The sequence below is a fragment of the Octodon degus genome, unplaced genomic scaffold, assembly GCF_000260255.1.
Source record: "Octodon degus isolate 3935 unplaced genomic scaffold, OctDeg1.0 scaffold00079, whole genome shotgun sequence".
Classification (NCBI taxonomy): domain Eukaryota; kingdom Metazoa; phylum Chordata; class Mammalia; order Rodentia; family Octodontidae; genus Octodon; species Octodon degus.
Window position 1 is genome coordinate 10,509,302 of NW_004524655.1, and position 25,143 is coordinate 10,534,444.

The window sequence follows — 25,143 nt, forward strand, 5'->3', positions numbered from 1 at the left end:
TTATACTTTTCTGCAGGATGGTTAAGACCAAGGTAAAGCAGGACCTATGCAACAAGAGTTGTAGCTTTTGGGTCTGAGAAAGTCAGTGAAATCCCCTCAGGATTTATCCTGAGATCCTGTACCTCAGATTGTAGAACCTTTGTCAGAGTCATGGCCATTGCTTGGCCAATGTGCTCTCTGGAACCACCAATATTTAGTGACTATGATCCCCCTATGTCCTGTGCAGTTTTCGGTCATTTGAAGGTATCGCAATGTATTTCCATGTTGGTTGTTTCCACTCCTGTGCTGCAGACAGGATGAGCAGGGAGCACATTTGCTCAGGTGAATTCTTCTTGCAATGGCAAACCTTTTAGAGCACTCAACGGTAACCAACAGCGGCTGCAGCGCATGTGCCATAGGTTTGTCACCACTGTCCCACGGCATCGACGACGTCCAACCATTCAGCTTGCCTGGGGTGCACGGAAGGATGAAGAATTGCCTTGGGCTGGATGTAAAATATATAACAGCTCACGTAATGAGTCACACACACTCCTTTATTATTTACATTTTAATTTTATGAAATAACAAGCCCAAGCTTGATAATTAAATAAGAAAACTTACATGTCTGCTTAATACCAGTAAGTGCCCGTCTTCACAGGCACACACATGTGTAAGTAGGTTGAAGTATTCCTATTGGTAAACATCGCATTTTACTCACCAATTCACAACTTCTTGTAACGTCTGATGTAGGTGGGTTGTGACTACGTGTACCGCACCCTCCCCTCTACTGCGTGCTGTGTTTACACAATCAGTGCTTGAGCACTGGGCAGTTGGGTCATGAAAAGTATCATTAAAAAATACGCACATAATAATGTTAAAAGTTTATGATCTTGTGGGGCTGCAGTACTAACTGTCCAGGGTTGCATGCAATTCTTGGGCTGCGGAGTGGATACACTTGCTCTAGGGCCTCTACCAAGGAGGGTGGCCACAGCCCTCAAAACACACAGGTTCATCATCAGCTTTGCGGGATTTCCAGTTGCTTCCCAGGCCAAGCTCCTGCACAGGAGAAGAGAGCCCGGGCCCCCAGCCTTGCCTGCAAACCACGGCTCTGCTGAGGTATTATATTGTTGTGTATCTTTGCTGATCCCTTGTGGCTTCCCTCTGTTTATGTATTGATTCACTGAACCCACAATTTTTCATTTAAATAATATACAGTAGTCAGTTTCAGCAGTCTTTTCCTTTTTTTCCTCTGTGTGTGTGTGTGTGTGTGTATGTGGGTTCGTGTGTATACACACACAGACACACTAAGAGGAAACCATTCTCAAGTTCTTGAAGATATCCTGCCATATTATCTACTTTCCCCCCCTCCCCCCACATTCAGCTTGTGTAAGTACCTGGAACAGAGCCTTGTTTGTTTCTGTTTCTAGCCCTTGCCAGCCCAATGTTGCCTGGTTTCCCCAAGCTCTATAGTGATCCGGGTTCTGGTGGACACCACAGCCCTGAATCTCTCTGAGGATTTTTCTATAATCCACATACACTGGGTGCATCATGAAGAGTGGGGCACACGGCACTGCCAAGTCCAACCAGCGAAAGCCTCACTGCAGGGCTAATGCTGAGCCTGGACTCTTTGTCACAGAGTCTGCTTTGCATCCTGTGGAGGGATTACAGCAAGGGCTGGGGAGAAGGCTGGGCAAATGGGGGAAGGGAAGCAGGCAGCGTGGTAGGCACTCTGGGGCCCATCCCGGGAGACTCTGAATGCTGAATCTTCTGGTTGACCAGTATGGCCACGCCCCCATGATGTCCTTTTTAGGCTTCTGAGTTGGGGTCTGGGTGGGGATGGGCTTCTATTTTAGTGGGTTTAGTGGGTGTGTGACCTTGAGTGGTCAGTGGCGTAGGCCTTGAGAGCCTGGAAGGCATCACCGGTGTGGTTTTGCAGGGGCACTATGTACAGGGCCGAGCCGGCCCTCAGCATACAATGGTGCTCATTACTATAGGTTTCTTATTCTTGGTCACACTGGAAATTCTTTTTAAAATTTCATTTTAAATGAGTACATTTGTAATACAAAAGAATGATGTTTGTTTTGGGGAACTGGTACATGTATGTAGCATATCTTGATCATTTTCTTGCCCTTTCCCTCTCTTTCCACCGAAGCAATTTTTAAACCATGGCGTTCTTGGCACGCGTGGAAGAACACCTGGCACGTCAGGTGTTCATGTTTGTTCGTGTTCATGTTTTTCATGATGTTCGAGCATACATCACATATTCTTTAGCAGATTTTATGTCATGTTTTAAAGGATCATTTGCAGTTTTTTTGCTTCCGTTCACTTACCCGATCGTTCTTTCATTCAACATATATATGTTGGGCCCTTGCTCTGTCATTGCTCCTCGGGTTCCTCTCCTGCAACGTGAGATTTCTGTGGGAGGTTTCCATCTTAGCTTGGAATCCTTGCACACTGTGAGGTCAGGCTTGCCATATGATTTCCCAGAGAAACCAGCAGGGGGCGCCCCAGGACAGAGGCCTGCCCTGTCAGGGCTCTCGTTCTTTCCACACTGGTTCTCAAGCCCCATGGAGAGGCAAATGCCATACAGAGCACCAGCCAGGCTCCTGGTTACTTAGGCCCTGAGTCGCCACCTGGGATTTCTGTTCTGCTCCCAGCCACCTCTCTTCAACTCAACCTCTGTTTGTGTTGAAAAAAAAAAAGTCTCATTTTATGGCCAGGTGTTCTGGGTGAAAGACCTGTGAGGATTCTTTCCCAGTAGATTTTGGAGTGCATATAAACAGCCCCAGGTTCCTCTAAAAGGGTCCCTTACCAGCCCCAAAGGTGCTCACTGGCACAGCTGTGAGTCTGACCTGGCCCTTCCTCCTGTCACCACCTCCTTGTTCCAGGCTGTAGCATGCTGTCCCTCCTTGGACAGCAGTGTGGTGGCCGTGCTGTACTCCTGACCTGGTTGTGTGCAGCTCTGGCTTCGGTCAGGCCCTGGGTATGGAGGTAAGCGCCCCTCCTAACCAGAAGGAAAGCCCCAGCCAAGGCAGGGAAGGGGACTTTGCCTGTGGAAACTGGCTCCTTCCTGGCTCCAGAAGGGCAGTAGGCTGGTCTTAGGAGGGGCAAGGTGCAGCCGAGGGAGATGTCTGACTGCTGCCCTTTCTTCCCATACTGGGGATGAAACCCATGTTCTTGAGCATACTTGGCAAGTGATCTACCACTGAGCTATACTATGAGCCCTTTTTATCCTGGGACAGGGTCTTACTAAGTTGTCTGGACTGGCCTTGAACTTATCCTCCTGCTTCTGCCTCCTAAGGAGCTGGGCTTATAGGCATGTGCCAGTGCACCAGGCTTAGATGCAGTTTTAATCTCAGACTTTCTGAGGTGCAGAGGGTCATTATTAGAATTACATGGTCTTGGCTAGAGAGAGATCTGGAGGTGGCTGTGTTCAGAGGGAGCTCAAGCCAGGGAAGTTGACTGACCTCCCGGGCAGAGGGTCTGCTGGAGAAGCACAACAGATGTTCGCTTCTGTTACCAGTGTGACTCAGCCCCAGGCAGGCAGCCCCTGGCCCCTGGTAGCTGTGCCTGATGCCCAGCTGGCTGGCAGGTGGTGCAGAGCAGGCCCTGCACCCTCTAGCTCTGACTACAGAATACAGGGAAGAGAAGCTGCTTTTGAGGGCCAGGGCTTGACTTTCCTGGCCTGCCCTCGGGTGGGTGCCCCAAGATCCCAGCACATCCAGGGTCTGATAGCCTTTGGTGGGGGCAGTTGCCACCACCCCTGGATGTAGTAAGGATGCTTCCCACTAACAGGGACACCCTGCTTGCTTGATTCTCAGCCTGACGTGTCTGCTCCGTGCCTCCTCTCTCATCTCTCCTTCCTCCAGCAGGGGACAGCCTTTCCCTGTCTGACCATGTTGAACCTGTCTAGGATTCCAGATCTCTGTTGCGGGCAGGCAGCCTTCATCAGCCTTTCCCATAAGGTTTTTGCAATATTCTCAAGCAGTTCGAGACATCTTATTACAAATGGAATTACCACAGCCGCCCTGGAGGTCTGCTCTGCACTGGCCTGGGGCCTGCCTCCTTACTTCAGCCCCGTCAGGCTTGTCTCAGGGAGATGATCCCCTCAGCACGCCATCCCTCAGTGCTTGGCCAGTCCTGTGTCCTCACAGCGCAGTCCCTAGGACTTGGGCTGTGTCACCTAGATCCACATCCCTGTGCCTGTTTGTCCTGAATGGTTGGCATTGTTCAGGACCTAGCATGTCTCCCTGGGGTTCCGGGCAGTGTGGACAGATGGAGTGCAATCCCTTAGGCATTAATCTCAGCTTGTCACTTGTCACACACTGTTCAATGGCAAGGAGTTGCCTTCTCTCAGGATCTTTTTTTTTTTTGAAGTAGGATCCAGAATCTTGGCTTCCCAGCATAGCGCACAGTGAGCAGTCACTGTGGGGAGATCAGATTACTGTGACCACTGCTACATCTTGGGGACCACACAGGCTACAAAGGAAGATGGGACTCTCCCATGGGGAGCCACATGGTGGTATGCCCTGGGAGAGTGGGCTGGGCTCCATGCAGGGCTAGGGACAGTTTCCTGTAGAGAGCAGATCAGCCTGCTTGACTCCGTCTCCTCCCCTTCAACCACCTTGGTCAGCTTTTTAGCATCTACTTCTACAAGTTCTGACACCCACTTACCCCTGGCCAAGACTCTCTGGGGATGTTTGCTCTTAGCCCCTCTCCTGAGGAGAAGGTGGGTCAGGTAACGTGCTGCCCTTGAACTATTACTCAATGGAGTGTGGGGAGAGATGAGACTTCCAGTAAGGCTGAGGTAGCTTTGAGTTGCATCCTGAAGAAAAGGCAGAATTGAGGTATGAAGCTGGGAAAGGGTGTGTAGGGCTGAGAGATCAGTGAGGGCAGGCAGGGAACGCAAGAGGGAAGAACCAGGGCAGAAGGACTGCAGTGGGCGGAGCCAGGGAGCCCCGCAGGGAAGTCTGGGAGTCGGGGTTTCCTCTGCAGCCCTTGGGAAGCTGAGAAGGAGGAGGAAACTCTCTCTCCTGGGGAAGTCCTCCTCTTGTCTTTAACACACACCAGGAAAGGAGGCAGAACCCTGGTATTTTCCCTTTAGCTGCGTATTTTTAGGTTAAAGGTGCTTACGGGTGAAATTATTACTTTTTTTTTTTTTCACAGTTGGCAGTTAAGGGCACAAAGTGAGTCTCGATGACTTTAAATCACATATTATTTCCTCTTAAACAAAAATCCCTTTAGGTTCCTGCTGTTTAGTGATGTGGGAAGACGCGAGGAAATCCCTGTGTGGACTCCAGTGGAGTGGAGCAGCTGCAGGGCCAGGTCTGCATGTGTGCACGTGTATCTGCTCAGGCACGCGTGTGGGTGCACATGTATGCACGGGATTGCTGCCCTGCTCAGGGCTTGGATGAGGTGCCACGTACGATTCCCCAACGCTCCTGCCCCATGGGATGCAGCCCAGGGCAGGGCTCCAGGCCTCCAGAAGGCATCATCACCCCTGTGCTTCTCCCAGGAAGCAGGATGCCTCTGTGGCTCCCTGACCTTGGACACCTCTTCTCATTTGTAAATGGGTCTTCGTGGGCTAACTGCAGAGGTGGAGTGCTTTTAATGAAATCATTTATAAAGAGCCTGGCTCTGCATCCCACGTGAAGCAGGCACATGGTAGACACACCTTCTTGATATTTCGCCAGTGCGTTTCCACTGCCCCTAGCAGCCTCTGGCCACACAAGCCTGTTAGTGAGCAGTGGGTCCCCAGGGCCCGCCCTACACTATTATGGGGAGTCAGTTCCTTTCCAATATAGGGACTTTGTGCTCTGGGGTGATGACTCAGACCTCAGCAGAGGTGCCTGTTGGGTAATGGCATAGACTGGGCTAGAGCTAGTAGGGTCATGGGAAGTTATTCTTGACATTCAATTCAAAGTGACTTTACATAACCATGTGGAGATGTACGGGGGACCTTTGGTGTCAAAGGTGTCCTGGCCCTCCCTAGCCGATGCCACGTTGAGACACAAATCAGCCCTCACACAACACACTGGGACAAAGGTTGGCTTAATTCAGGATGTTTTATTTTCTTAAAGTAGACAATCTCTCCCTTTCCTGTGGTCACCAGCTCCTCTCTTGCCCTCTGTACATGTCTGTAAGTCCTTGGCTGTGAGTCTGCACACTGACCTTGGACTCCTGAGTATCGAACGAGGGCCTGAGAAGATTTGGCAAGGGGTCTGTCTCAGCAGCAGGGGTTCGTATTTACACACAGCCCTCAGCCAGAGTCCTTTCAAGGCCAGTGCCCCTGTGCCCTGGGGCGAGAAAGCCCAGAGCGTAGGGTCACAGTGGAGCCTCCCTTGCCCACAACCCTGGCTGCCGTCACAGGAGTCATAGTGGCCCCCTGCCCATCTCAGGCTTGGGTGTGCAGGGACCTGGGATGGGGGACGCCGTCTCTTGCCTCTGTTCTTTTTCTCTGCAAAGCCACAGATAATTTATGCTTTAAATACCAAGACATTTAGCTATTGTTCATTCGCTCCTAGGTGAAGAACCTTCTTTAAATACGTCACATTTAATTTTCTTAAATAAAAACAAAGCAGAAAATTGCACCAATAACAGGACACTGCAGAGGCTTATGTACAACGGGTATCCTGCAAGGCTGGTGCAGGACTGCCATTTGCCCCAGAAATCTTTGGAGCAGAGGGACAGAATCGTCCAGATAACGTTTACACTCAGCAAGCCAGACACAAGAAGGACCACTTGAAAAAAAAATAAGTTTTGAAAAATCTGCATTTAAAAAAGAATACTCAACTGCATTTGAAATTTTCAGTATTTTTTCTGGCAAAACTCCACAAGATTTGGCAAAAAAAAAAAAAAAAAAAGTTACTGGAGAAGAAAAACAAAGTTTAAATTTATAAAATGTCAGACCAGTAAAAGAAAAGCTGGAAACCCAGCTGGCCTAGTTTGAAATAAAACGTGCCACTCGTTTTTTATTGTGTTTATTTTTGCTGCATATTTTGAAGCTGTTTATAAAGAGCTGTGAGTGGCTGGAGGTCTGGTTAGTGCTGTCACCTGGCTCCTTAGTCCAGGTCCGGGGCAAACGTGGTGCAGTGTGACTGCGTGTAGGTGTGGCCAGCAGGGCAGAGCACGGGCCCTGTTCTGGCTCTCACTCCTGGTCAGTGGCAATGCCCCCAGTACGGGGCTCGGGCGGTAAGCTGGGCCTCCTCCAGGCGACAGGGGCACAGCTGTCCTGACTCGGCGCTGGCCCTGCTGCCTCTCCCCAGCAATCCAGTGTGGACCCCCATGCAAAGTGGAACCAACTTGGGAAGGCAGAGTGAAGAGGCAGGGTAGCCTTGGAGTGACCTTGTGACAGCATTGCCTCAAGTTTCAAGAGACCTCGACGACACTTTGAAAGACTTTGCAATCTCCAGTGTGTGTGTGTGTGTGTGTGTGTGTGTGTGTGTGTGCGTGCGCGCATGTGTGTTTCTGTCTACCTACCTAGCAACCTATTCATATATATTTATGTTTGCAGAAATGTGGGGCCAAGGAGGTGGAGGCCGAGGGACAAGGGGACACTCTTCAGGGCCCCCATTTTTTGCCCCTGGGTTAGGCCTCTCTAGCACGAGGTGGGGTGTGAGACCCCATAGGTTTCACCACAGGCAAGCGGGCTGGGCCCAGCTCCTCAGCAAAGGCCAATGTACTTGAGATTGTTCTGTATAATGACATCTGTTACTGCATCAAAGACAAACTGGATGTTACTGGTGTCGGTGGCGCAGGTGAAGTGGGAGTAGATTTCCTTGGTCTCCTTGTTGCGGTTCAGGTCCTCAAACTGCCGCTGGATGTAGACAGCAGCCTCCTCGTATGTGTTCTGGCCCTTGTACTCCGAGAAGCAGACGGTGAGCGGGATGCGCCGGATCTTCTCCGCCAGCAGGTCCTTCTTGTTCAGGAAAAGGATGAGCGAGGTGTTGATGAACCAGTTGTTGTTGCAGATAGAGTCAAAAAGGCGCAAGCTCTCTGCCATTCGGCTCTGGGTGGAGGGAGGAAAATGCTGGTGTTAGGGCCCACAGCAAGCTGATCCCCTCGGTGCACAGTCCAGCCCCCCTAGTCGAGTCTGCCAGCCCAATGCTGGGCCCTCAGAATGCACCTCCCTTCTTCTGGAAAGTCCTTCCTCTGACAGCTCAAATCTGTCTTTACTTTCTTTCCACAAAAACAGTTGATTTCCTACCTTACTGTGCCTGTGGCACATGCTTAGGGCCTCTCCTCTGGGCACAAGTACCCAGTAACCCTGACATTAGCTTCAGGATTGTAGCTATGCCCAGCAAGCCTCCTCCCACCTGTGGGCCTCCTCCTGAGAGCCCCAGCCTGCCCCACACCTGTACTGCAAAGCTGCAGTCTTCCGCAGAGCTGCTGTCAGACTGCCTCTCCCCCAGCCTAAGTCTGGGTTTATTTTATTTATTTTTTGGTGGTACCAGGGATCGAACTCAGGACCTGGCATTTGCCAGGCAAGCACTTATTCCACTGAGCTATCTCCCCAGGCCCCTTAAGTCTGGGTTTAGTGCAGTCCTTTGAAATGGCAGTCCTGCCCTGAGGTACCTGTGAGGGGGCAGCGTGCACTTTCGTAACTGAAGAATCCAGCTTCTTTGAGCTGGAAATTAAATGTCAGCCTCGCACCAGGATCCTCTCCCTGCCCTCCCTGGTGTCGGTGCTCACATGCACGGCGCAGGGATCGGGACCCATGGGCCTCTGCTGAACAGGCAGGCTCAGTTCACAGACAGCAGGACAACATCCCAGGAGAAAGCAGCGACCAAACCCGAGTGTGCCCCCAGCTTTCTTCTCCTTTTTTTCCCTCTCCTCTAAGGACCTTTACTGCATTCTGGTAACTCTGGGCTTTAGGGAACATAATGCTTTTGTCTGATTCCAAACTTGCCATTTCCCCTCAAAACTAACAATTCTTGCTTCCGAAAAGGAATTTCTGTTAGTTAAAGTTGCCTCTCAATTTAAGATAAACTGAGCAAGCCAAGTGTCCAGGAGTCTGAGGATAGCCAAGATTAGAGGCTTTGGATTTAAGGACTTTTTTGACCAGATTATATCACCAGCTGGGATACTGACCACGATAACTGTAGCTAGTGTTGACAACAAGGACAGAAGGCATCAGCCACAGCAATGACAATGACCATGGCCACTGCAGCTGGACAGGAGGTTCTGCCTTTCCAACCCTCACACCTGCCTAGTCCCATTTTACAGATGAAGAAACAGGCTTGGAAAGGCAGGACACACGTTGCCAAAGTCTGTTGGCCAGGAGCCCTGAGCTTGCTGCCCCTGTGGGGTGGACCCAACAGAGGTTGCCCTAGAGTGGGGGTACCAGGGAGGATGCCACACAGAAAACCTACCCTCTAAAGCCCACGGTCTCAGGTACAGGATTTGACAGTGTTGGCTAACAAAACAAATGTTGGGAAGCAAGTGTCATTACCCTGAGATCCTGTATCTACCTCAGAGATTATGTTTTAACAACCTTTTTTTTTTTTTTTTTGCGGAACCGAGGATTGAACTCAGGTCCTTGAACTTGCCAGGCAAGCGCTTATTCTACTGAGCCATCTCCCTGGGCCCCGTGTTTTTAACAATCTAATCTTGCGGTGCCTTTAGAATGAACATAGAACAGAAACACTGAAGAGTGAATAGCTTCAGGTGTAGGTAGGCAGGGGAGAATTACCCTTTCTTTGGAACAGGAGGCGGGACCCCAGCCCCAGCAGTGCCCTGAGGTGTCAGCCTCCACAGTTGAATCTGGGTGTCAGGTTGCCAAGGAGAAATTGGTGGTGGTCTAGGAATGTCACACCCTGCTGGGAGAGTAATTAGCACTAATGGATTCCTGGAAGCCATACTGTCAAGATGACTGTGGGAAGGGAGCCACTGTTTTTTCACCGGGATGATGTAATTGCAGTTACGATTCTGACCCCCAATTCTGTACCCCATGTGGCCATCAGCACGTATTTGTCAATTCACTGGGCAGATGAACTGACAAATTCCTGGGTCTTGCTGAGCAGGTCCTGGGGCTCCAACTCTTAAGCTAGGTGATAGCGTCCTGGAGGTGGAAGCCCTGGGGCTGCAGGAGCAGGGGCAAGGCAGGGCTAGCAAGCTTCCAGAAGAGGTGGGCTACAAAGGGGGTCGTCAGTAGCAGTGTGGAGGCTAGGGCTCCAGGGTGGATGGGCAGGGATCTGGGTCTGGCTCCTTCCTTGCTGTTGGGTTACTTGGGTTGACAGGTGGCATGGTTCTTGCACCCAGCTCAGCTGCCCAGCAACTGCTGGGCATAAATGGAATATGGTAAAGGGAGGTGCAAGAGCATCATCCCCACATGGTGCAGCAATGTACCAGTGCTGGAGCCAACTAGCTCCATGCTCTGGAGGGCACGTGTGCCTGGGAAGACCCCACTCCCATCCCTGATGCCATCTCAGCCACTCTTCCTATGCCCTGTATATCCGAGTCCTGAGGCACCACGAGTCTTCTCTACTCAAGCAGGCTGAACTCCTTTCCTGCAGACATCTCTCAAGAGACTGGGGATGAAGAGCAATGCTTGGCCGGATGGGGCTTCTGTGTGTGCTCCTCAGGGTCACAGCGGCTGCAGCAGCCACAGCAGGGGCACAGTTAGGCCTCCTGGCAGCTCAGGACCCTCCCTCCTTGCAGGCCTATTCTCATACCCAGGTTCCTCTGGCTTTGTCAATAGTGTGCGGCCCAAGATTCTGGTTTCTTTTCTATTTCTTGAAACAAACCATGGGAAACCACATTCACCATCATGTATTGGGCTCTTGGGAGATGACAGGCCTCAGAGAGTAACAAAACCTCTATTTGTGCACACACCTGTCCCCCCTACTCCAGTCCCACTTCCTGAGCTCTGTCTGGCAGGAGTCAGAAGAGTCCGTGGCAGGTACCAACCAAGAGCCCACCTCCTGGTCTAACAACATGGAGCTTCAGAGCAGGGGTACCCCTGTACTAACCACTTCTCCATCCCACAGCCATGCTGCTGCTGAGTCCTCCCTACCTAGGGCACCAGACTGCTGACAGGCAGATGTGCAAAACTCCCTGGGATTTTTAGATTGGGACTGCTGGTCAAAAGGCCTAGAATGTGTAGCATGGTAGTGGCGCACACCCTTTCGAAGTGTCTGAAGGGCTAGCAAATGACTCATGTATTTCCTCTCTCCCTGGATTGTCCCTATGCCAGAGGCCTGCTTCTCTCAAAGGTGGGGAGCAGGCTGGTGGAGGCGGAAGAACCACAGGTGGTCACAGTTACGATCCTATCTTTCTCAGGTTGGCAAGATGATCTTGTACTCCTGGAGGATTGTCATGCTTGCTTCCAACAGACCAATAACAGAGGTGGTGGCAGGAGCCCTGTCCGGTCCCTGACCTGGTATACTGCCCGCACCGCCCACACCTGCCCATAGATGCCTTTTGGACTCGGAGCTGGTGTCGTAGTGGCTCCTGAACTCCCACAGTCCGACACGCAGGCAGGTGGGTGCAATGGTATCCTGAGTCCTCCCTACTTACCTTCAAGCTCAGTCCTCGTAAGAAGCAATTACGCTACTTTGGGATGTAACTCTGGAAACTGAGGTGTGCAAAGGCCTAAGTATGGGGGCATGTGATGTGCCACACTGTGTCTGGCTTTTGCCCCTGAAGTACCTCCGCCTCTGAGATTTTGCTCACCTGGCAAGGCCTCATACCAAGACCTCATACCTTCTTTTCCTAGAAGCCCCCACCTACCTATCTACAGCATCTGGCTGTGCCCCCGTACCGTGAGGTTCTATCTCCAGTTAGGCTTTTGGGAACTTCCCTGACACCTCTCCCTCTCCATGGCGTGCGTGTGTGTGTCCCAGCCTCCCCCTTGTTCTCTATTTCTTCTTGCTTGGTGTCACAGGTGAGTTACTTCGGAGAAACCTGAAGGTGGTATTGTGGGGCTGGGTGACATCCAGCCTGATGGGGGCCAGTGTGTGCCAGGACAAAGCCAGAGGCAGCTCTGAGTCACCTGACTCTGGCCAAGCTACAGCACTTTCCCTTGTCCTAAGTGATTTTCCTGATCAACCTGAAGCAAGCATGTTCTCCTTAGATCCAGGAATCAGAGGAACTGGCTATATAAGCCATGACCCCACTGTCAGGAGGAAGCCTCCCAGTTCACACAGAGACTGAGGCCGAGAGTGTGGCCAACATTCTCAGGGCTTAGCCATGGCGTCAGTGGAAAGCCTTGTTTTCCACCAACCCAGTGTCCTCTTCGGGCAAGAAGCCCCCTTTCCTTTCCCTCTCCAGCTGCCTGTGGAGCAGCCGTGGTGGGAGGGCTACCCAGGGAGGTCATGCAGCTGCAGTAGCTGCTGCCCTGCCCACTCAGGTTCTGAGGCCTGCTTGGCGCGCTCTAGGGCCTGCTCACCAGCAGGTCAGCACCTTTGAGAAGGCCGAGCTTCACGAGCACATTTATTTACATAAATGGCATAGAGCAGAGATTCTCGTCAGAAGCCTGTGCAATGGTGGGAATCTCACTGTTTGTGGGAAGCCAGTGATTTGTAACAAGGCGTGTCTGCCACCGAGTGGCTGGGTACAATCCCCAGGGTACCGCAGTCATTTCTGGGCCATTTGCAAAATGTTCTAGCTCAGACAGGTCCAAATGTACTCGATGCTGCTGAGCCAGTTTTACCCGAGGGTGGCACTCATCTGGGCTTTGGCTTCCTCCCGAGAGGAGGGGCCGTGATGAACTATCCCTAAGGGGTTTCCAGCTTGCTCATTTTCAAGTTTGGGGTCTTCATCCTGAACAGAGCAGCCAGGCAGCAGCACTGTGGAAGCCCAACGAGGCCTAGTTCCTTCAGCACAATTTTGAGAGGGCCATGAGGAGCAGAGGATCTGTTTTCTTGGTTAGGGGCTGAGGCCTGTCTCAGTTCCTTCCCAGAGACCCGTAGGGATAGCTGTTCCTGGTGATGTTCCCAAGCTGTGAGATTCACTCTTAGCAGCAGTGTGTGCTTTGCCCCTGACAAGCCATTTCTTCTCTCTGTTTCCTTATCTGTAAGATGCCAGGACTACAAAGGTGCAATGTGAAAAGAGTCCAGAGTTGCTGGGCCAGGACCCTGGTTGTCCTACCCCTAGGTGCTCTCCCTGGCCACAGCATGGGCTCTGTCCTTGGTATTAGGATGTCATCTCACCAGCAAGAAGGACTGCGAACACAGAGCAGGATGCAGCAGGAAGATAAAGGAGGATATAGGCCTCGATTCTTCAGGCCAGGGGTCAGCTACGGATACAACATCCACGCACTGGCCACAGGTCACTCAGGCTCATCAGGCTGTGACCTCTTACACTCCATGTTGGCCAGTCTCCTTGGAGCAGGTACCCCTAGTTTATGGAGCACAGAACAGCCTCAAGGGCTGGGCAGCTTGCTCATTGCCACTGTTCCCCTAATTAATAGGTCAGACAGCATGCTGAGGCTCAGGAGGGCTACCCAGGGAGGCAGGAGGCTGGTGCAGGGCCTCACAGAGCTGGGGCTCTTAGTACAGTGGCTCTCTTGGCAGATAGCACAGTGCTGTCTGTGGAGGAGCCCAGAGGGCGGTGTTCTTCCCCTACTCTCCTCACACACAGGCCACCCAAGTCTTGTATATGGCGACTCAGGGCCCAATCTAGGGACCAGGCCAAGCAGGAGAAGCACCAGGATGGCTCTCAAACTGTCTCCTTGGTTTATTTCTCGAATCTTCAGGTTAGCTTTGTCTCCCTGTTGCTTCCCTGTCTTCTAACAGCTCCTAGGAACAAAATCTGGATCCTCACCCTGGCTCTTCATGAACCATGTATTTCTTTTCTTCTTCTTCTTCTTCTTTTTTTTCTTGTGGTACCAGAGATCAAACTCTGGACCCTGCACTTGCCAGGCAGGTGTTTAAGTTTCTGAGTTATCTCCCCGGCCCACCCATATATTTCTTGCTCTCTCGCCTAAGTTACTCCTTGTGTCCTCAGACTTACCTACACCTCCGTGCCTCACAGGGGCCGGCTCACCACCCACCGGCACACCTCTCAGCACCTCATGCATCACCCTGAGCCAAATGCTGGCTTCTCTGTGTCTCTCACCCCTCACCCATGGTAACAGCGGGTGAGGCTTTAACTGTGCACCGGGCACACATGCATAGTGAGCACGTGACAGTGGCTGGCGGTTACTCTATTCATCTTCTTCTGTGGGACCCTGGGCCCTTCCCTCGCCGCTGCAACCTCAGTCCTCATGAGCACATCATCTGTCCAGGTGAGCCTGGCTGGCAAGGCATCACAAGGGGCCCTAGATTCAGACTGGTGAGGATGGCTGCCACTTTCTCCCCACTGGAAGCCGTAAATAACTGCTATAGAAACCATGAAAATAGGGTGGGAACAATAGGATGGGGAATGTAGCTCCGTGGTAGAGCACTTGCCTACCTTGCAAGAGGCCCTGGGCTCAATCCTCAGCACTGCTAAAACAAAACCACCCATACAATTTTCAAAATGAACAATCTTTTTTTAATGCTTCAAGTAAACTGGACCTTAGAAAGATTTTTAGTTTCCCTGTACAGCTGAAAAGGGTGTTAAGTAAAACTAGCTGGAAAATCAGTCCTGAACCCTGAACAGTGGGGGAAGTGGGTGACTGCTGCTCAGAAATGCCCGTCGACAGCTCTGTGGCCTATGGGTGCCACCAACCCCTCCTATCCTAAGAAGTGGTGCTGATGGGCCAAGTCTTCTTTGGGACACTTTCCTTCTCAACCACCGACAGCTGTTCCTGAAGGCCTCACACACTTGTTCCCATGCTGGCTAATGGGCAGATAATCCCTGGGGACACTGCTCAGAGCCATCTTTTGTGCAAACACAGTCGGAGGCGGACCTTTATCTTCAAAGCCTGCTGAACATGCACCATCAACCAAGAACCTTATCAAATGCTGTGGCCGGGCTGGGTGAGGGCCCGTCTTGTGTCGGGGAATGTGCCAGTGGTGGCTGCTCGCCATGCTGTGTGGCTGGGGAAGGTTCTCACTTTTCTTTTAAATATACTTGGTTGTTTCTGGGTCTCACTATGTAACTTAGACTCATAGTGATACTCTTGTTTTCAGCCTCCCCAGTGCTGGGATTATAGGCATGCTCCACTATGCCCGGACTCTGTGGCTGGCACAGCCCACCCTAGGGGCAGGGCTGGTGCAGTATGTGGTGGCTTGTATTGAACTGCCGTCCCTGTATTTGCCTAAGCAGATGCTTTAGTCCACTGAGCTATCTCACCAGCCCGTGGGGAAGGTTCCTTACTGACCTGTTGTTCTGTCTCCCTGTCTACTATTTACCAGGTCCCCACAGGACCCAGGATAGGACTTACTGGGTTATACAACACAGGACAAGAACACTGCCCCAAACAAGGGTCTCAAAACCCAGATCTCATATAAAATGGAGACAATGTCAAGATTTCAGCTTCATTGTGTCAGCATAACCCCAAGGAATAGATGACCCAGAAGCCCTAGTTCTATTAGTAGGTCCTGATACCCCTTCACTGAGGAGCACCTTCCAGCCCTCTGCCTGGCTCACCTCCCTGGGCATGTAGCTTCCATGTGACAACATTATACTAAGGACGTGGGATGGGGGGACTCAAGTGCTGGGCAAGATGAGCAGGGGAGCTGGTGTCACTGCTATTTGGTGAAAGAGGAGGCCAAACACTGTGCAACATCAGGTCTTAGCAATTTAGAGCTTTGGTTTCCTTACCTGTAAAACAACTTATTGCCCTCACAAGATAGGCGAGTGCTGAATTAGGAATGGATCAATTAATGCCCACACCCAGGGGCCGGTGACTGCCAGTGACAATGCCGTCAACAGTGTAGAGAATGCTATGACTCTTTGAATCAAAGAGTCATTGCTCAGAGCTACAACAGCTGTGTGGGAAAGCACTGTCTTGCCCTGGGCCTCAGTTTTCTTATTTGGAAGACAAGTTCTTGCACTGGTATAGTCCAAGCAGCCCAGGACAATCCACTGCAGAACAGCCTGCAGTGTTCACAGAACAGTGAATTCAGCTTTGCATCCGAGAAGGAGGCTGGACAGGGCACATGAATGAGCTCCTTTCACAAGACAGCTGAGCCAGCCAGGGCAACAGAGTGCCAGGCTCCCAGGACGGAGCCCTGACGCAGAGGCCAAGGCAGTTATTTCACATCGGCCTGGACCACCTGTCAACTGCCTTCATGCAGTAGGAGATGAGGCTCGGGGCCCCTGTGTTGAAAGCCTTGCGGGTACCAAGGTGTAGGGCTGCCGGCCACTGGGCAGGATATGGCTCAAGGGGTGCAGGGGGACTGCTGATGTGGGGCTCAACATATTCTGGCCTGTAGCCTCAGTGTGGCAGTGACTGCCCCTCACTCTCCACTGCTTGGCAGAAGCAGGTGGGTGAGGCCTAGAGTCCTGGCGGGCAAGAAGAGCCTGCCACTGCACTGAGACCCCCTTGAAGGAATGCTAGGACACAGGTATCCCAACTTCTCTGGTGTGTAGAGGGCAAATGGCCCTCGCTGTCAGACCTGTCAGGCTGCTGGCAGGCAAGCGGGGTGAAGACAACAAGCAAAACCACTCCAAGGACAATGTCAACCACTTAGGAAACCACTTAAGTCTTTAGGGTAAGAGTGGGGTGGGGTGGGTTTCTCCTCACTGCAAGCCAGCAGAGAAATGTAAGGTGTTCAGGGGTGCTCCTAAGGCCCTGCTGGCTGGATGTAGGAGGCAGGCAAGTGCTCCTGGCCCTGGGCTCTGTGGGGAAGAGGCCAGCTGGCCCAGGATGCAGGTGACTTGGAGTCCTGTATTTCCCCAGCCAGTCATTGAGTTCTTGTCAGGAAACTCCTGAGTTTATTTTCCTATGGGACTTCAAGCTCATCCTATAGGGGATGCCAGGGTCTATCCGGCACCTGCATTCAGACCAAAGTGTAGGGGCAGCCATGCCAGCTTCTTGAAACTGGCAATAGGCGGGAGGCTGGTCATGTGCGGAAGATGGGGCCAGGTAGAATCTGTGGGGAGGAGGTGGCTCGGGCCAGCAAGATTTCACTTGGGCAGGCAGGAAGGCGTTGCTGGGGCCCCACGCCGCTACAGAGCCCCCTTGGGTCCCAAGCACTCAGCTCTCCTTCTAGTGGAGGTCTGATCACAGTGGGACACCAAGGCTCAGCAGCAGCTCACCATGTGCCTTCCTGGCATGTGCCGTGGGGCCAGGGTGCCTGCCCAGGAGTGACACCCTGGGAGGCCCCAAGTGAACCGGAAGAGATAGCTGCACTTAGAGCGACCCTCTGCGGGCTACATCTACTCAGAAAGCGGGACATCAGAATTTGCTTTTATATATACCCAGTCTCTTGCGCCTGGCTCAGCTGGAGCTCTGGAGACTTCAGCCAGGCCCCCAGGCCCATTTTTCAAGTCCTCTCCATGGGTCCCACATGATGTTTCCCTAGTTTTACATTTCAGTTCCTGTTCCCACACAGAGGATCCCTGTACTTTAGCAGCTGGTCTTCATGGACCTTCTGGCCCCCACCCGAGCCACACTATGGTTGCTGGCGTGCTGTGTCTAAGTGCTTCTGCGTTCCCCCAGGACCAGCCCAGCCTCTGTGCCCCTGCCCTCACAGAGGTGGCATCCTCTACATCACTGTCCCTCCCAGCCCTGGCAGGGTATTGGGCCACCTTTCCCTTCCTCTGTCCTAACTGCAGACTGGCTGTCCCTAGGTCCACTGTACTGCTGGATGTGGGCCTTTGGTCACACACCTTATGGAAAAGGTGTTTTGAGTAACTGGGCTCCTGAACCTTTCAGGAGCTTGGACTGCTGTGGCCAGATGTATTATAGAGTAGATGGCCTTTGGGACACCGAGGCCAGCACCCGGCTTGCTTTGGGGAAGGAAGTCAGAGAGAGTCAAGAGTACCTCTCGCTTCTTTCAGAGATACACCCATGGCAAGGTTTGGGATTGTGACAGCTGGGGTAGCAGCAGAGGGGCCCCTTGGGACCCCTAAATGTGGCTGTAGTGTCCTTTCAGGGAGCTAAAGGAGGAACACCCAAGGTATGGGGATAATGTTCTACACAAATTCCACAAGTATCACTTTGTGTCATTTCCTGGGTCCCCTTGGGAGTCCAACTATGTCATGAGTGAGGCTAAGGCTGCCACAGGCAGGGGATCAGACTGGGATGTAAACCCAGGAGCCAGCCTCCCAGCTGGTTATCTGGCTTCTCAGGACACTTTCCCAGTGCTGCGCCCTGGGGTTGGAGTACTGCTTTGGAAATGAAGTGGTTGGATCTGCAAGTCAACCTGGTCTAGGGTTACCATGCACAGGGGCAGATTCAGAGGGGATTCTGTTGAGTGCCTGCGTGACTTTGGGGGCATGACTGTTCTCCCATGGCTCAGCCAGCTCCCTGGAGAAGGAATCTGGGAGGTACAAGCTGCCCTGGGTTCTCGACCTCATTCTACTACCAAACTGATGTGGTACTTTGGGTGCCACACCCTTGTCGGGGTCACAGCTCCTGCTTTTGATTTGTTGCTCAGCTTAGATGGCTACTTGAGTCTATTGTAGTAACCTGGTTTGGTGTCCTTGTGAAGCTGGCCCTGGCCTGGGCCCTTGATTGGTCACCCCTCGCTCCTCTGAGACCTTGCTGTCTCTAGGCTCCATCACATTTAGGCATGGCAGTTACATCCTGTCCCAAATCCTGGAAGATTCTGGAGACTTTCCCTGCCATTGCACTAGATTAAGTCCCTTGCTACCCTGGGCCTGGAGATTTGTGGTGACTACAATTGTCTGGTGACTTGGCCTGCCTGCAGCAGTCAGCTTCTCTGGCTCTGCCATTCTCTTCTGCTGTAGAAGCTCTGTGGGAGGGCACTGTCCATCTTCCCTGTCCTCAAGGGGCGTACATACACGAGGGTGATGGGAAGGAAGACAGAGGGAAAGCCAGACAAAACCCAATCAGGCAGCGAGGCCACTCCTTCCCAACAGAGGCCCAGCACAGGAGCAGGGGGGAGGGCCTGAGTCTTCATCTCTGCTCACACTCTCAGGGCTGGGCACTGTTCAGGCCTCTCCAGGCAGTCCCAGCTCCGGCTGTTGCCTACTGGAATCCCAGTGTTGTTTCCTGAGTGGAAAAGACCCTGGGGGAAGGGCCCGTGTGTTCAGCTCTCTGTGCCTGGATGGAATCACAGCTAAGCCTACTCCGCCAAGACAGATGTGTCTATGGTCCTGCTGCCCACAGAGTGACAGCAGGTGAGGAGGCTCTGCGCTACCCTGAGTGTGCAGGATGTACTCAGATGCATGGCAGCCCCTCAAGTCCTTCTTGCTAGGAGGTGGTAACAGCAGCTGCCACTGGGCCCGGCTGCCCCTCCCTCTGCTTAGCTTAGCACCCAGACTCTCGGCAGATGCACTGCTGTTTCCATGACAACTGGGAAGGATGCCTCCACCCTGAGTCTCACAGCAACACAGATCAAAGGCAGGAGTAAGCTGCCGGTCCTTGTGTTACAGCAGGTTCCTAGCCCAATGTCTACTCCTCTGCCACTTGGGATAGTGGGAGAGGACCTCGGGGGTTGGGGAGACCTGGATCTCCTGGCTTGCTTCATTTGAACCTGTGTGTGTGCTGGGCCTCCCATTAAGAGCAATGAATACAGTCCCAGGGCATGTCTCACCCTCAGCACTGTGGCTTCTTTCAGCTGGGCTTCTCTTGTTGTGTGTGGGCTGCCATGATGCCTTCTGCCTCTGTTCATCTTGGTGACGTGAGTGGCTCTGTCTTACCAGGGAGAGGAAGCCATGATGGGGTCCCCTGTGACACCACTACAGGGCTGGAAATGAGGTTCCTTTGTTTACTCACTAATCTAGTACCTAGGAGCCCCCCCCCCCCACGCATACCCTAAATCACCCTCAGGGTTGGTCCCACTCCCACTTCTGACCTTGAGTTGGGAGGATCTACAGACAAGCTAGACACCTGGGGTCACTTCCAGTCCAATCTAGTTAGTGCTCAACTCTTTCTCCTGCCCATTTAAATGCTGCCTTGACAGGCTACAGAATTGGATTAATGAGGCTAATGACTTCGTAAGCCTAACTGACCCTGAAACTGGTTTGCTTGGAGGTCTAGAAAGGATCGTGCTAGTGGCTAGCAGGGAAAGACGAGGCTGGGGCAGGGAAGCGCTCTGGACTACCTAGTCACTGTGGGTATTCTCCGTCTGGACGGTCACTACTCCCTACACAGCTGTCCAGGCCGGGCAGCTCACCTGCTCTCCAAACCTGGTCCTTGCGTCCCAGTACCATACTGCCTTGTAGCTTAGTGGATGCACAGGATGCTGAGACAGAACTGGCATGGCCCTGCCCATGTGAAAAGCTTTTTTGGGTCCAACTACTTCAGCCCAGGGCCTCCATTTCTGTTATGTTTCACTACAGCAATCCCAGCTGCTCCATGGCTCCTAGCTCCATACCCTACCTTATTCTTGGGCTTCCTGATCAAGCCTTGGAGCCAGGTAGGAGCTTCCTAAGCAGAGGAGGGATGCATGTCCAGCAGCTGGGTACCTCTGTCCTCAGGTCCCCTGGGGAGGCCCCCACTAGGCTCAGTATCCACCCATCTTTGATTTGACCCCTCCCTTCCTGGTTCACTTTAGTTTTAGGACAGCAGTTGGGGGCAGCCAGAAGGGCAGCAGCTGTTCTCTCAGCAAGGCAGAGTTGCCCCTTCTGAGTCTCCCTCTACCAGCAGGGCTGCCAATGCCTTTTGTGATCAGGCCCACTGGTGGCTGCCTCGGTTCTCCTTGAACTGCACCTTATCTTAGATCCTTGGGTCCTATTAGCTGTGAGACATCAGTTATTTTTGGCAAACGTGAAGTGAATCACAACAGGGACATGGTCAACAGGCAGTAATGAGGAAGCTGGAGCACAGCATCTCTTACCCACCCACCGGGTGCTGACCAGGCCTCACAAAGACCTCGCTCTTCCTAAGAGGATACAGGGCTCAGGGCAGAGATTAAAGCCCATCCTCCCCAGGTATGGTGGTGGCCTCTAGCATCTTTACTCTGGACCCCAAAGGGTCGCTCCTCGTTCCAAAGCTCCTGCTGCATCCAAAGCACTCCCCTGCTTTGAGGGGCAGAGAGGAGCCAGGCGCACTGCTCACGTCGCACCGAGTTTCACAGAGGGACGCACATCCAGCAGCTGCCCAGCGGAGCTCAGGGAACACAAATGCACCTAGCACCACACATGCTATGCTGTACGATCCACAGGGCAGGTGGCACAGAGGGTGCTGTCTCGGCTGGGCCCTGGGGACCAGAGAAGGTATTGAGGCCATGTACAAGCCATGAAGTACGGCATACGAAAGGCCTAGTGTCAGGCAGGCTGTGAGTGCGCTCGACCTGCACCTGTTCTGCGTGCATCTTCATGATCCTGTTTGTCTCTGCCGCCAAGGCTGGCGCTTGCTAGGACCCACGTCCTGCATGCATCCTGTGACCACGCCTGCTGTGCGAGGCCTCCAGACGCCTGCTGACCACATGGGCCCTACATCTTCCTACCTGCTGCCTCAGCCACGTGGCCTCTTTGCCTGGGGGCCTGTGCCGTGCTGTCCTTCTGTGCGACTGCTGTTTCCCTGGGCTCACACAGTGGGTCAGCTCACTGGTTCCTGCTTCTGAAGTCCTACCTTGTCACGACCTCAACCCTTGAGTTCACGGAGCTGCACTTAGCGCCACTGGACCCTGCTATTGCCAGTCATCCGCCTGTGAGCACAGGAGGCCCAGGGTCTGCTCTCCTCCCCACCGGGCACATGGCAGGAAGGGCCAGATGTTACATGCTTTGGGGTCTAGCACAGCAGCACTGGCTTGTATGCCACATCCCAGAAGTAGCCTGATCAGGGTGTAGGGAGGATGCTTAAGGTGTGGCTGGGGCAGGTGACAGGTCCCCAAGGGAGGCTCTAATGGTGGCAGGACCGGGCCTCCCTACTCTGCAGCATGCCTGCCTCTAGCCTGGCCTCCCTGTGATAGGTGTCCTGCATCCTTCTTCACGCTAGCTTTGTCTTTCAGTGGGTCAGTTTGGCAGGACAGACTGAAAAGGCATTTGATAACCAGGTGTTCGTCTGGCTTAAAAATGATCAGGAACTATCTGATCCCATATCTTGGATTTTATTTCAGTGGCTTAGCACACTGGGGTTCTGTGTATGGAAGGCCCAGAACCCAATTCTGTGGCTGCTCTCCCTTGGTGGGTTCATGTGCTACTTGCTGGAACACTGTATAGCCCAGCTGCCTGTCTCTTGCTCCCCCAAGTTCCAGGTGTTACTACCACCTACAAATAGCCTGGAATCCACACAACCCACCTGTGCCAGTGGAGATTAGAGAGCGATACAGAAGGATTAGCAACTTGGTGGCTGTATCTTGTAAACTCAAGACATTTTGAGGCTTCTGGCCTCCCTGGGGCCTTCACTCTTTCCTCAGGGCCTCCGTTTCTCTCCTGCCTCATTGGATTCCTCTCACTGTCACTATCTCTTCCTGAGCCAGGGTAGGCTGCTCAGCGGCTGCCCAGACAGGGAAGGAGATGCATCCATTTTACAAGGCACTCAGCCCTGTAGGCCTTGGGTGATGACAGATGGGACTTCTTGGGCTGGGGGCTGGGTAGGGAAGTGTTCTCGGCAAGGACACAAGTCAGAGGCTCTGCTCACCTGTGCCCTCACCTTCCCCGCTCTGCCCAGTGACAGTGCAATGCCCATAGTAACAGCACCATCAGCCTTACCACTTCAAACAGCAAGAGCTATTTAAACAAGATAACAGGCTGCTGGGCAAGCTGTCACTCAGGCCCTAATAGCCTGGAAAGCCCTCGCTCTAAACCTGCCAGAAACAGGGCAGACCTACTTCCTGCCTTGCATAGCAGTTCAGCCTCTGGCTAGCTCCTATTTGCCAGTAGAGCATGGAGTGGGGAACAGGGCAATTCCAAGTGACAGCAAGAGAGACTGCTTCCTAACCCTGTTTAGGAAACAGCTGAGGGTCTCTGTCAAGAGGTGACAGTGCCTCTAGGTCAGGAGGTTTCTGGCTTTGCCACCTAGGCAATAGGTTCTAGGAACCCAAATTTCTTCTTCTGCATGGTGGGGGGCTCCTCACTGCCCGGCCAAGGGCTTAGAAGCTGTACCTGCAGGCACCAGCTTGTGTTCATGACCCTTCCATTTCTACTTATTCTGTCATCAACCCCCCTCTACTAATCTTCACAGTTCTGAGTCTCACGAATTTCCCTTATCCCCCGGAGCTACAGGACTCAGAGCTGCGCTGCTGGCCAGCCCACATCTGGGCATTCCAGGTGCACAGATGTGGCCATGTGACACCCCTGGGACCACTGCTAGACCAGGGTCCTACCCACTCTTAAGCTTTAGTATGGGCTAGAGATGGGAGCTGTACCCAGAGCGCTTCTCATGTCCCAGAGGGGTTCCGAGTGCAGCACAGATACTATGCCACATTAGGACCACATGCAGGGGACAGTGGCTTCTCAACACAAGCCCAGCACCCCACATTCACTGTTTTGTTGTTTTCACTGGATCTCAGAATCAATGACTAGCAGGATCTTAGAGCCTAATGAGACCTTCCTGTTCCAACAGGTGTTGGTCAAAGTCCCCAGGGAGGCAGAGCCCCAGGGTAGGTGTGGTACAGCAGCGTGCATCATGTACCCAGTGGGGCTGGTTTAGGAACACTCCAAGACTCCCAGTTCTGGGGCAACAAATTCCCATAAAATGCTGGGAGCACTCGCCTGGATGGGCTTGAAGCCCCCGAATTCTGTTCCCCCATTTCACACTCAGCAGGAAGGTGGCCCTGTGGGGTGAAGCTCTGGCGTGGGTCCTGCATGAGCTCACAAGTCTGCCCAGCCTGCAGGGAGGAGCTGCCTCATCTAACAGTCCCGGACTGTGTTTGCTTTAGCTGAAATGAGAACTATCTCCTATTTGCTTCTGTGTTAAATCTGACTGGCTTGATCTTAGTCCCCCTGCTGTCAGTCACCGACAGGAAATTAACAGACAGCAGGATGCAGGTGCCTTCTAGACTGGAGGCTGTCAACACAGACACAAGCTTGCGCAAGGCAGCTGCAGTGTGTGAAGGGCCTCCTGCTGCACCTCCCGAAGACCCCCTGGGACCTACAGCTCAGCATCTTGCCTAGCACTGTTTAGCAAGGTGCACGCTCTGCACGCCTGGCTGCTGGGCTCTGCCCAGGAGTACATTAGGTGCTGATGCTTGCAAAAGCACTGCAGCAGGGCTGGGTGGATTCCTGTGATGGACATGAGAATCTGGGGGTAAGGAGGAGAGATCCTGCCCTAGTGGGCAACTGGGGCTCATGATGGATTTCAGCAAGGCTCAAAATCTATTTAGAAAAAGAAAAGTACTTAGGTTATCACCCTCTAACCCAGCATCTCTACCTGCAGGAGGCAGAAGGTGAGAGCAAGCTCAGGTTCTGTCTGAAATCCAGATGAAGTGACAGTCTCCCCTAGAGCAGATACATGTTGTGCTTGGCAGCCATGGTCTAGACAAGACCTGCTCCTTGGCTCCTAAGCACGGCCCACCTGGGGTACCCACCTGGGGTACAGGTCCTAGGCATGGCAGCTCTGGCTCCAGCTCCCATCCTGAGGTTGAGGTTGTGGATATATACTGCCTAGAGTGCAGTGCCCACCAGGCGGGGGTGCCAGCCTCAGCACCGTCTTTTTGAAGAACTGCTGCAAGCACGTGGCAGGATAAGAGCACTGAGGACAAGGGTTCCTGCCTCTCCTGAGCAGCTGTTTTAGGCCAGAAAATTATTTGTGCATCTCTAGCGGGATAACCTGGTCATCAGATGTGAAAGAGCAGCCTGGAGGTCGGATGGGGCAGCTGGCGTGTGACATCACCGCTTCCAGTCCTCAAAACAGCAGCAGCCCTCCTGCCTGCCATGAGCCCTGGCTGAGAGTTCCTGGGCTGCTTCATGCCCTCTAGGTCTCAGTGGGAGAGGTGCCAGGGTCAACTCTAAAGACATTTGGAAATGAAGCCCTCTGGACAGTGATCAAAGCTTAAGACTCCATGCTAGGGCTGGCCAAATAGCTCAGTGGATTAAAGCACCTGCTTAGGCAGATGCAGGGGCTGGGGGTCCGATCTCCGGGCCTACCGAGCCGGCCCCGCCCCCGGGGCATGCTGAGAGGGCAATTGAGCCTGGGCATGGGGGCGTGCACCTGTAATCCAAGCAATTACCTGTAATTGGGAGGCTGTAAACGGAAGGATCACTATGAGTCCGATC

The 25,143-nt window shown here is 52.9% G+C and overlaps 2 protein-coding genes across 2 annotated transcripts in view; one reads left to right on the forward strand and one right to left on the reverse strand.

Moving 5' to 3' along the window:
- Rsph14 (radial spoke head 14 homolog) overlaps window positions 1-25,143 on the forward strand; it is an 85,649-nt gene that overhangs the window by 14,206 nt on the left and 46,300 nt on the right. The gene's annotated exons all lie outside the window — the stretch shown is intronic.
- Gnaz (G protein subunit alpha z) overlaps window positions 6,812-25,143 on the reverse strand; it is a 55,357-nt gene continuing 37,025 nt past the window's right edge. Inside the window, exon 3 of the mRNA XM_004636330.2 lies at window positions 6,812-7,987. Within this exon, the coding sequence (XP_004636387.1) occupies window positions 7,643-7,987 (345 nt within the window). The 3' untranslated portion in view covers window positions 6,812-7,642. The remainder of the gene's footprint in view (window positions 7,988-25,143) is intronic.